Source organism: Lissotriton helveticus, chromosome 5_1, assembly GCF_964261635.1.
Source record: "Lissotriton helveticus chromosome 5_1, aLisHel1.1, whole genome shotgun sequence".
Lineage (NCBI taxonomy): Eukaryota > Metazoa > Chordata > Amphibia > Caudata > Salamandridae > Lissotriton > Lissotriton helveticus.
Window position 1 is genome coordinate 1,513,750,558 of NC_136065.1, and position 12,947 is coordinate 1,513,763,504.

The following is a 12,947-nucleotide window of genomic DNA, read 5'->3' on the forward strand; positions in this document are numbered from 1 at the left end:
AATGTTGAAAGCGGACATAATAGAACCCTCCCTACAGCGCATTGTCCTCCCCAATTGTCTTAGTCCCCAAACCTGATGGAAGCATCAGCTTTTGTATAGACTTACGAGAGTTAAACTTGGTCTCAAAGTTCAATGCTTACCAGATGTCCCAGGTGGACGAACTCAGACTGTTTAGGAGACGCCAGGGAAATGTTCACGATTGATCTTACTAAGGGCTACTGACAGATTCCGATATCCCAGACTCCCGAGAAAAGACAGCCTTCTCTACTCCCTTTGGCCTATTTCACGTCAAAGTCCTTCTCATTGGGCTGCATGGGGCCCCGGCGACGTTTCAGAGATTAATGAATGTCTTGTTACGTGCACACCAAAGGCATGCAGTAACTTATTTAGACAACAGTCGTCCACAGTCCCGATTGGGACACACACCTCGTCCACTTAGAAAACGATCCGCAAACACTCAAGAGGGTGGGTCTTACCATCAATCCCAAGAAAACTAACTTTGGTACAGACCGCATCAGATACCTCGGATACGACATTGAGGCAGGGAAATGCAGACCATAGGTAGAGAAACTAGAAGCGATAATCAACATCCCCCGTCCCACCACCAAGAAAGAAGACTGCTCCTTCCTCGGGCTGAAAGGATACTACCACCGGTTCATTCCCCATATTTCAGCCATTGCTAGTCCCCTCACTGACCTACTCATAACAGCTATGTCAGGGAAACCCCTCCACTGGTCACCCTCACCAAACATAGCTTTAACTTAAGGAAGCCATATGTAACACACCTGTTCTTGTATGCCCAGACTATCAGAAGACCTTTGTCCTCTAAACGGATGCCTCTGCTAGGGACCTTAGCACAGTCCTCTCCCAGCATGACGAGGACGGGAATCTTTGCCCTATCTTGTTCTTAAGCCGTAAACGGTTTCCTAGGGAGACACGATATGCCACCATAGAGAAAACATTTTTGGCTATCAAATGGGCCTTTGAGGCCCTCCAATATTACCTGCTAGGACGACAATTTCTTTTGTTGACTGATCAAGCCCCCTTGACTTGGTTGTCCTAGGACAAAGACTCCAACCCTAAAGTATTCCGTTAGTTCCTTGCTTTGCAGCCCTTCTCCTTTCCTACCATGCACGTCCAGGAAAACTGCAGACAAACGTGGACTTCCATTCCCGCTGTCAGATTTCTGAATGTACCCCACGTCCATTCCTGGAAGGGAGGCAGTGTGAGGGTTCCTCTCCCACAACACCGGAATCACCCAACCTTCCAACATGGCAGCCACCATGTGGCAAACAGGAAACAAAGTCGACGGTCTAGCAGTCCAACCGGATACTGACAGCCTCCCACCAATCAGAGAATGGCCAGGCAGGACCTTGGAGAATATGAGGATGCCACGCAACACACCCGAGAAGGAGGAAAGAAGTGAAGCCGAGAGAGGGAGGTGACTGAAGAAACGATTCCAGCCAGCGAGAAGGCGCAGCAGACAGACTACCGCTCTAGGAGCAACGCGATCAAGTCCAGCCCTGAAACAGAGGCTGTGACTTCCACCCCCATGGCCCAGGATGGTCGTGGGTCCAGGCAAGTGCCCCAAACAGGGTTCTTTTCTTTTAGGGGCTGGTGGGCGGGGATTAAGGGCCACACCACCCAAAAGCACTGAATTTATCCTGGCACCTAGGCACCACACATTAGGGAGTACAGGTGATGGGAGCACTCTTCCTTGTTATTAGTACCGGTCCGAGAGTGAGACCTGATTTTGTCCTTTTCTTTCTTTTCCTTATTTGGTTCCCGTGAACTCCATTGCCGGCACCCCTTACCCCCTCCTTCAAGAGGAGTAGAAGCAAGGCTGAGGCAAGACCAGCAAGAGAGGGAGATAACAACCACCGGTGGATGCGGACTGTGTTTCCTTGTTTACCTTTTGTTTTGCAAGTTTCCTGGCTTTCCCTTTTGACAACCCTAAGCTTGGGACCAGGTGTATCTATCCAAGACTCATTGGGGTATATGAACCTGACTGTGTAAAGAATAAAGATACCAAACAAACGTAACAACCCCTATACAAGCCTCCATAGCATTGTTTTTAACAGTAGGGACCGGATGGCCTGAGTAGCTACTTGCTCACACACAGGTAAAGAAATGTCTCCACTGTGGAAGATATTTTTGAAAGCAGATGTGCAGAAAGTTTACATGATGGCAACTGCCATCTGGAATTAGTAGATGACTTTGCCATGCCAATGGGCATTTAGCAACCAGCTGTTCATGTAAAAACAAATGCAGATTTGAATGTCCTCCTGGCACAGTTGTACAGTGTGGCTGCCAGCACAGAAAAGAACACAGTAATGTGGAATATTTTTGGATTTTCTTTAGCCATGTAAAAGGCACTTCACAAACAGCGATGGCCCCAAGGTACAATGTGAAAATCCAAGAAATTATGGCAGCTTAAGTTGACACCGACAATGCCCTAATGTATGGTGAAAGTTGAAATCAGGACAGAGAATGACACTGATATTAAGAAAGCTGGGAAGAGAATATGTCCTACACTTGTACCTACTAAATAAGAAGAGCTTGTCTATTAAACAGTGACCAACACTATGGCAGTGCACTCAATCAGCTAGATCATGGGTAAAGCAAGCAGTAAGAAGAATGCAAGAAAAAGAGGTAGCAGATAATACTAGTGGTCAGAAAGAAGTTACTTACCTATTGTAATGCATTATCTGGTAGAGACTCTGACTGTAGATTCACTACCTTTGAATTTCCCAGACTTCTTGCTGAATCCAGAAACCTTTGCTGAGCAATACCCCTGGCTCCACTTGGGTCCGCGTGACGTCGTCCGCATCATTAGAGCAGTACCTATATAGCCGCCAACCAGGACGTCAGTAATTTTCGTTTTTTCCACACCAAAAGCTCAGAGCCACGAAGTAACTGACGTAGCCGTGTGCAAAACTAGGGCCCTGAAAAGGGGAGTAACCCTAACCCTACAACATTAGTCCTCAAAGCAGGGAGGCATGGGTGGGGCTGTAGAGAATCTACAGCTAGATAGAGTCTCTACCAGATAATGCGTTATCAAAGGTAAGTAACTTGTTTATCTGATAGAGACTTCTAGCTGCAGATTCCTTACCTTTGAATTAGATACGCAAGCCATGTCATCCCGGTGGTGGATTAGGGACCTATACCTCAAACTAGGAAGTCCTGCGGGACCGAAGGGGCAAAATGCCCATCCCTGCGAACCAGGCAGTAGTGTTTGCCAAACGTGTGCAAAGATGCCCATGTTGCTGCCTGACAGATGTCCAGGACTGGGGCACCCGAGTCAAGGCCGTAGTCACAGCCTTCCCCCTGTTGGAATGGGCCCTTAATACCTCAGGGGGCTGCTTCTTTGCCAGGGCCTAGCAGATCTTTATGCAGAGAATGACCCAGCGAGCGATTGCCCTTTTTTGCACTACCCTTCCCTTTTTAGCTCCCATGTACCCCACAAACAGTTGGTCATCCACCCGGAACTCTTTTGTACGGTCAAGGTAGAATGACAACGTTCTTTGTGGGTCCAGTTGGTGGATATGCTCCTCCTCTTTAGAGGGATGCGGGAGAGCAAAGAAGGTGAGCAACGTGATGAATTTACCCAGATGTAATAGGGTCACAACCTTTAGTAAAAAAAGAAGACCTGGTGCGAAGCACCACTTTGTCTGGAAAATTCATCAGATAGGGAGGCGTGCAAGATAACGTCTGCAACTCACTCACCCTCTGGACAGATGTAATCGCCACTAAAAAGGCTGTTTTGATGGTCAACAGCCGGAGGGGACAGTTATGCAAAGGCTTGAAGGGAGCACCAATTAGGTAGGAGAGGACCAAATTAATGTCCCACTTTGGTATAACAGACGGCGTGGGTCGAAACTACAGAGCCAGCCCTTTTCAAAACCTATGTACAATCGGAGACTTAAAGACAGAGGGCTGGTCTGGCAGCTGCAAAAAAGCGGACAGAGCAGAAAGGTAACCCTTGAGCGTGACAGAAGATCCTCCAGAAGGGGCAGTCTGACCAGAGGATTGATTTGATTGATTTGATTTATGTATTTGTAAAGCGCAACTAATGCCCATGGGCGTCTTGGCGCTAGGAACGGTAATTTGCCAGGTATTCATGCTCATCTTCAGAAGCTCTGGATACCAGATGCTCCTCGCCCAGTCCGGAGCCACCAGAATGACATGGGCCTGGTCTTCTTCAGAACCATGGGCAGGAGTGGTATGGGCAGAAAGGTGTACAGCAGGCCTGAGGATTACTCGGAACGAAAGGCATAGCTGAGCGATAGCTGCCTTGGAAACTTCAGAGTGCAGTATTGCTGACACTGTGCGTTCTCTTTGGAGGCGAACAAATCTAACCAAAGTTTCTCCCCACTGATGAAAGAGACCTTGCGCCACCTCTGACATAAAACGCCATTCATGATCCGCTAGGCATGCACAGCAGAGTTTGTCTGCCCTAGCATTCAGAGAACCTGTCAGGTGTTGAACCACCAGGGTAATACTCTGCTGTTGCAGCCATGTCCAGAGATGCAGGGCCTCTCGACAAGGGTCCACAACCCCAACCCACCCTGCTTGTTGCAGTACCACATGGTGGTGGTGTTGTAGGTGAACATCAACACTAGCTTCTCTTTGACAGAGAGAAGAAATGCTTTCAGTGCCAATCGAATCGCTCACATTGCCAACAAATTTATGTGGAGCCCCGACTCCGCCGGAGAACAGTGTCCCCTGATCTCTACCTATCCCAGATGGCCGCCCCATTACAGAAGTGACGCATCTGTCACGACTATGAGATCTGGTTGGGGAAGGGAGAGGGGTCTGGCATTGACCCAATCGCGGTTTGTCAACCAGCACTGCAGATCTCTCGCAGTTCCTTCTGAGATCTGGACAATGTTGGTGAAATTTCCCTGATGCTGTGCCCACTGGAACTTCAGGTCCCACTGCTGAGCCCACATAGGCCACCTGGAATGCTTTACTAACAGGATGCAGGAGACCATGAGGCCCAACAGCCTCAGAGTCAGTCTCACCGAAATTCAGGATAGAGGGTGAAACATCGGTATCATAACATGAATATCCTAGACTCCCTGCTCGAGAGGATAGACCCAAAACTGCACTGTGTCCAGAACAGCTCTGATGAAAGGGAGTGTCTCATAAGGAGTCAGGTGTGACTTCGGCATGTTTATAGAGAACCCCAATGAATGAATGAGGTTCGCCATAGTCTGAAGGCGGGTGACGACAGCCTGAGGCAAGGACGCCTTCAACAGCCAGTCATTGTGGTAGGGGAAGACTGACACATTTAACCTGTGCAAATGAGCTGCAACCACCGCCACCACCCTGGTGAACACCCAAGGGGCACTGGTATGGTCGAAGGGGAGCACAGTAAACTAAAAATGCTTGCAGCCTACCTTAAACTGAAAATATACATCCTGTAGGTCCAGTCTTCTTGGTATTGGGCAGACAAGACCTGACCTAGAGTGAGCATCTTTAATTTCTCCTTCTTGAGGAAGCAATTGGGGGTCCGAAGATCTAAAATAGGCAACAACCCTTTTTTTCTTCTTCAGAATCAGAAATTTGCGGGAATAATAGCCACTGCCAACTCCTGAAACTGGGACACTTTCTATAGCTCTCTTGGCCAAGAGCACTGTAACTTTCTCCTTGAGCAATTTTACATGATCCTCCATCAGTCGTTCCTGATTTAGCAAAAATGGAAGGAGGAAAAGAAAGGAAAGACAAAGAATAGCCCTCTTGAATGATTTGCAAGACCCACTTGTCCAATGCTATGGACCTCCAGTAGGGGAGATGATGGGTTCTCCTACCAGCTGGAGTGGTGTGGTCTTGCAGAGTCAGACTAGGAGTGCTCGGAGGCAGCGGCTGCCAAGGCATGGTGACCAATGACTTCTGGCTTCCATTCCTAAGCCGGAATGAACCACGTCCATGTCCCCACCCGGCTTGGGAAACCTGCACAGGACAGTGGCTGGGATAGGGCAGACGCAGCTGGAAAGCCCTTCCATTGCCTTGATTCCCTTTCTGAAGGAACTTTTGGTCACCCAGAGCTGGGCGATTGTCCTATTCACAGGAGCTTGGAGCACATGCCTAGAAGGAAATCAGTGTGTGCCTCATTAAAGGGCAAAAGAGGTTCTGAGGTGGAAGTCGTAGGCTGAAGCACTTTAGTCAGGAGATTAGTCCTGACCTCCACTGAGGACAGCAACAGTCCAAGGACCTCGCTGCCCATTTATTGACCATGGCATAAGATGCCCCCTCCTCAATAGCCACAGGTGGCGGAGAGTTCATGCCAGTATCTGAAGTATCCAGTCCATAGGCCACTCCCATTCCTCTCCTGGGCCTAACACGTCTCCAAAGTATTCAAGCAACAACATTGAACCCAAGGTTCAATCGACGTTGGAATCGCCGTTGAGCGGTGTTGTTCTGACTCAGTGTCGTCAGGGATAAGGATGGGGCTGGCACCGACTTCGGGTCCGATGCCGGGGGAGGTTGCAGTGGCACGACCGGCGTCGACCCAGTTCTGTTATCCAATCTTTGAGGCCCCACCGGCACCGTGGCCAGAGCCGGCTGTGTCGAATCAGATAGGGCCCCTTCCGAACCCGCAGGGCCTAAAGGCTCAGAGGGGTCGGCCTGTTCAAATACGCGCCACATGTCCTGGTAGAACTTTTTGATCTGAGCATGAGTGGCTCCAGCTCCTGTAAAAGAAGGGAGGCGCAAAGTAGACCCTGGCTCCGGCTCCCTGGAACCATGCCTAGAGCATCGGTGCTCTTTACCTGCTTTGTCGACAGACGACAGTCGAGGTGAAGATGAAGTCTGCTTGGACTTCATCTTTTCCTTGTGCCTCTTCCCCGAGTGTTCCAATGACCTCGAGTGGGATGAAGAAGACTTTGGGCTCCGAGAGTGGTCCTGCAACCTCCTCTTCCTCGATCGGGAACGGGACCTTTGCAGAGTCTCGCTTGACAATGTTGCCTGTTGCGCCACAATTAGTTTCAAGGCCCGCTCCCGTTAAGTCTTAGGAGCCATGGCCCGACAGTCCAAGCACGACTTCGGATGGTGGTCGCGCACGAAACACCAGAGGCTGACAAGATGGGGATCAGTGAGCGACATCATGCGGGGACAAGTCCCGCTCAGCTTAAATCCTGTCTTCCTCGATGACTTCCTCGATAGAAAACCAATCTGGGAGTTGAAAAAATGTTGAGAAAGCGCCTGATCAAAAGCAACAGAGGTGTAGCTCTTCCCGGATCGGTGGTTAAATGGTGCAGAAAGAAAAGAACTGATGTCCACGTACCTGGGTGGCGCCGATATAGTTACTGTGATGTCATAACTGACACTAATGACGCCGACGTCACGCGAAGCCGAATGGAGCCACCAGATGGCGTTCAAGGGGTATTGCTCAGCAAAAGTTTCCGGATCCAGCCTGATGCCTGGGAAATTCAAAGGTCATTAATCTGCAGCTAGAAGTCTCTATCAGATACAATTATTTCTTAGATTAAACAGTGACAGAGCTGGGTGAGCCAAACCTGGCTAAAGAAGAAAACACAACTACAGCTGCAGACAAGGTCCCAAGAAACTCCTAATCAGCCACCTGTTAAAGAGGCTCACAAAAACTGAGATTTGTGTTGAAGAAGTGCCTTAGTATGCTGAGAGCATGTAAGACATGAAGACCTCTAATACAGTCCCTTGTTTTAAAGTGGCTAAACAAGAGAATTAGAAGACAGAAAATCTTCCAAAAAGAATGAGGGCAGACTGAGCAACTGGAATAACACAGCATACGGTAGCACAAAATGATCATCAAGAAGTTTTCTGTTTAGAACATTTACTAAATACTATTAAGATTATAGCATTAAAAAAAATTACTTTTTAGCCTACCACTTCCCTCAGCGCACTAAAGGATTGGGTGCATGCTAACCACTATAACACCCATCCAGAAGGCAACCAAGTATCTTGGGGCACATGCGTCAACATCTAAATTTACGATTACCAAATAGCGATTTTTAAGGAATAGCTATTTGGTAACTGCAAATGCCTATGCATGCCAGAGTCACAATAAAAATGGTGATTCCTTATTATTAGCTAATAGCGATTCTGAAATTGTAAATCACTATTAGCTAATGTTTCAAGTTGCAAGTTTAAGTTTATTATGATAACGGAACTCTTTACGAGGTCCACATAAAAGACATAAAATATACATACAGAAAAAGCAAGAAATTTTCAAAGATAGTTATAGCATCAGGACACTGCATTAATACAAATCCAAAAAACACTTAAACTTATACAGTTTAAAACAAAACATTTCATTTGGCGGGGAGAACAAAGCCGCCCAAAAAGCAGTAGCAGACAAAATGTTGAATTGGAGGCAAATTGGTCTTAACCATCTTCGCCTAAAAGGCATCAAAGCTGGACAAACGAAGATGACATGAGGCAAATCTTGATCATACATCTGACAAAAATCACAGATCGGTGAAAGGCCATACCATTTGGAATGAAGAGATTTCAACGGAAGCAAATCTTGTCTTACTAAGAACATTAGGCGTCTAACGCTATGAGGAATATTCCATTGAATATAGGGTTGAGCTTTCCTCAAAAGACAGGACTCAATAACAGGAGTACAACCTTTTTTCACCATCCGCGAATCTCTATCTAGTCTGAACCCTAATTCCCACGTAGAGGATTTCAGAAGAGATTTTAACTGATAAGGAGATAAAGAAAATAAAACATCCTTATCCAATTGCAATTGACCCACAGCGAATCTAAATTTTTTTACAATCGATGAGAAATTATTGAAGTTTTTCAACAACTCTCTTTTTAAAAGATGTCTTAGGGTGTTAGGCTCACTCCTTGCCAGACTTGAGACCCAGCGTACGATACCAGCTAGTCCTTGGACCCAGCTGCTTCGTAAACCGAGTTCCTGTCTTATGGCCAGCGTTGAGTTCGCTGTGTTAACAGATAATAAGCTACGTAAAATTTTTCCTTCCGCGGAGTTTAAGAAGCTCCAATTTTTTTGGTCAATTAACTCTATTCCGTAAAGAAGGGAGGCGGGAACTTTTGCTCTAAATACATCTAATAGTATAGAGAAATGCCTTCTACCTGTAGCTTTATACAAGGATACCAAACTCTTTCCCTGCGAAACAGCTTTCCGAGAATTATTGGCCATATGAGCTTTCTCACTTAAATTACTCAACACAATTTTACCAAGGAAGGTATAAGATTTCACGGTTTCCAGTTTTTGGCCCCCTACTGTCCATGGAAAGTTAGGAAATTTGGGTTTCTTCCTTCCTGACATGCACATCACTTTACTTTTTTCAGTATTTATTAACAAATAATGGTTTCCAGCATACTCATGAAGAGCTTGCAGGTGGTTATTCAGGCCCTTTGGGGTTAGATCGAGAATCAAAATATCATCAGCATACATAAGGCATACAATTGGGGTCCCCCCCAAGGACGGAGCAATACCCGAGCATGCTGAGAGAGCCAGAGGAAGATCAACTGTATATAAAGAAAAAAGCAAAGGAGCCAAAAGGCACCCCTGCTTTAACCCGTTGGATGTGGGTATTATTCTAGATAAACCTCTTTCACCGCCAAGAAGCACTCTGCACCAGGTATCTGAATAAAGCGCACGGATTAATGTAATAAGAAAGGTAGGCATCCCTAGATCAAACAGCTTTCTCCACAACAAAGTTCTGTCCACTTTGTCAAATGCCGTGGAGAAGTCGATGAATGCCCCATACACGTGCCCTCCACGAACTTTCACATATTTTTCCGTGATAACCTGAAGTGCAGTCAAGTTATCTAACGTTCCATGATTTTGCCTGAAACCAGTTTGCTCAAGAGCTATTAGCTAATGTGACTCCATTCATTCCTATGGGCCCACAGGCCCGTAAGAATGAATGGTAATGCCTTTGCACATTGCGATTACCAAATTGGTAATCGCAAATTGTGAATGTAAATCCAAGGGTGCCCGGGGAATTAAGGCTCTCCTGAAGCACCCCCCAAAATAAGGTAAGTGTGCACATGTAGAGCACACACATGCCCTAAGGGCATGTGTGCGCTACATGTTACTTTGAAAACTGCAATTGTGTGCATTTTTCACACCATGCACAAATTACCATCAACTTGAAGTTGATGGTAATTAGCATTTCCTAAATGCCCAGTTTGCATTTAGGAAATGCTACATGCACTGGTAAATAGGTATTCGCAAATTGCGATTCCCTAAATGCATTCTCAATTTAGGTAATTACAAAAAAAATGTGATTACCTAAATTGCGAATAAAAATAAGGTACATGCATCTGAAAAGGCCTTTTTCCATTCTCAAACGGGCCGTTTGCGAACGGAAAAAACCGTGATGCATGTGCACCCTTGTATCCTGTTGTCCAAGCACACTAGCACTCACCAGTTGATTAATCTTTTCTACTGGACCATTTGCTTGAAGGACAAAAAGGGCAGTGCAGAAATGAACAATAGACAAATCTGACTAAATCTCTCATCTCTTGAGAGGTAAATTAAATCCAATGTGGTCGTGCCCAAGGAAGGGCAGTGAACCTGTTGTAGCCAGCAAAGTAATAGCCAATCAAGACAAGTATAAAAAAACGTTCTGATGACAAACATTGTACACATCTGCATTAGTGACGGACTGGTGAGATATTTTTAATCAAAAGACCCAGCAGGTGTCCCAAGGGTGAGTCCAAATTTATGGGACCCAAAAGGATTTTGGAAGTCTAAAAGAATGTGGTGATGGTGGATTGGGAGAAATGTGTAGGACTTCACGAGAGGGAAAGATCTTCTGGTAGCGGTGGCAAAACATGTGGTGAAGAGGTTGGAGAAGAGGAGTGGGGCCATGTTCTCAGAAGGAGTGTACAGTTTAGAAGACAACCAGCTCGCTTCAGGGACGCTTTCCTCATCGCCACTTGTTAAGAAGTGTTCCAACACTTTTAGGTTTAAGTCATTTCTTGCATCCAATTGAAGCCAACCTTATTCACCACGCATAAATCAAATATCCTTTATCAACTGTCCCTTCAGGAATCTGTCACCCAAGATTCTACCTGGTGACGCCTTGTAGTTAAAGGGATATCATGCTGGATTGCAGGATTACAACACTTTTAGTGAGCACAACACTAAATTACACCGAAAGACTATCAAACAGGCTAATAAAAGCACTCTTCTGGTGAATCATCTTATACCATATCTGCAATTGACCCCCGACTGCACTTATTGCGCTCACCTCACTACAAGAATATTTGAAAACTGCTACCAGATCAATGCTTATCTACCCAATTATAGGGCATCCCCTCTGAGGTGGATGGTGACAAATGAGTACAAGACTTCTGCAGAGGACTTTGGGGATGGTTAAAACAGACTATGGTTTTATATACAATCACTCTCAAAGCTGCATGGGGAGTTGGCGGGTCTAACCTGTGTAAAAATGTTGGGGTGCCACAAGCAGACACAGTTTTGTCCTCCAAATACATGCTACCCAACGGGTACTGTCGGTCATCAAAACCTTTCCCATAACACATGTTTGCAAGTCTCTCCTCTTCAGAAAAACAACAACCTTTTTGTATATGGGTTTAGAATTAGCGCACCCTTATAGTAGGAGAGTTAAAAAAGATTGTATTTTTTAATGCCTCCTTCACATTGGACTGCAAGGAAAGAAATGCAAATGGTGGGACTGAAAATTTAAGAACCATATAAACTTTTGGGGTCAAGTAACAGTAAGTAGAAATTACTAGTTAGAGGACACAAGCAATCCTTTTCAATGGGACACTTACCCTGTATTGCAAGTAAATGTTGCAGTGGAACCAAATTTGGTATCTAGTTCCCCAGTTGCTTCGATGACCTTTAAATGAACTTCGCCATTAAGCAGCTCTCCAGGAGACCTGCAATCGCGCCCTGGAAAACAAAGTTAATATTAATTAACTGTTCAAGGACCCCGCCCATTTACTAAATAAGGCAGCCTAAAAAAAAAGACCAGGTATTCCTTTATTGAAAAAGCAAGAGAGACTACGCTTATATGGAACAAAAGGTAAATGATTGAAAAGGTAAGGACAGTCACAGACACAATAAACGGTGCATTCTCCAAGAAACATGTAGAAGTTGAAGAACAGGAGGAAAAATACAACACTGAAGCACCTAGTTTGACGACATTGCTGTCACTTTTCACCAGATGTTTTAAATGGGCGTAAGTGGTAGTTACAGCACATGACAGATACTTTCAGAGTTCTCCAATGTTTGCTCTCAAACCGGATAGCTATCATTATACTTTAGAAATTTACATCCACAAATCTACATCCACAATGTACACCTAAATCATAAGGTTGCAGACTCACCTTCTGAATGTGCTTTTTGTCTGTGTGACAGTAGAACAGAACAGGATGTACTAATTGGAAGTTAATATTTGAGTTTTGGCTATGTTTCACAGTTTCGCCACAAGGAACAAATCAGTTCCCACTACCTGGGATCTCTCACAATCCAGGACTAAGAAACCTGAACCTTGGAATTTCTACAGTCAAGTGCCAATTTACTGTTGTGGTAAGTGTAGTGGGGAGATAACACAGGGAGAAAACTAGTGAGCCTAAAGTAAGCACATAAAACAATGAACTGAAGCCAATACCCACTGGCTCTCAAATGTACATTTGGTGTTGCAAGTGATAACACAAGCACTTCTCACTGTTTCTTTCTTGCTTTTAGCTGTTTTGGTTCCAAGTCCTGAGGAGAACCCCCCCAAAGTATGTAGGGGTTCGAAACGCGTTGACCATGGTATTGGCCAAATGAGTGAACATGCATTCATGATCAGGTTAACCATTTCATGAAAACAAAAAAACTGTTTTATATTTCACAGAAGAAATTACCTGGGTTAACTGAATATCACACTGTTTGGCTAAAGTTCAGACTAGGGTTGAGTTGAAAAAATTAATATGTGTATTTTCCATAAATACTCTCCAACCGTTCT

The 12,947-nt window shown here is 45.4% G+C and overlaps 1 protein-coding gene across 2 annotated transcripts in view; it reads right to left on the reverse strand.

Moving 5' to 3' along the window:
* Positions 1-12,947, reverse strand: part of LOC144755519 (membrane cofactor protein-like) — a 584,025-nt gene that overhangs the window by 394,749 nt on the left and 176,329 nt on the right. For both annotated transcript variants that reach the window (XM_078644523.1, XM_078644522.1), the window contains exon 3: positions 11,767-11,887. In XM_078644523.1, the coding sequence (XP_078500649.1) occupies positions 11,767-11,887 (121 nt within the window). The remainder of the gene's footprint in view (positions 1-11,766; positions 11,888-12,947) is intronic.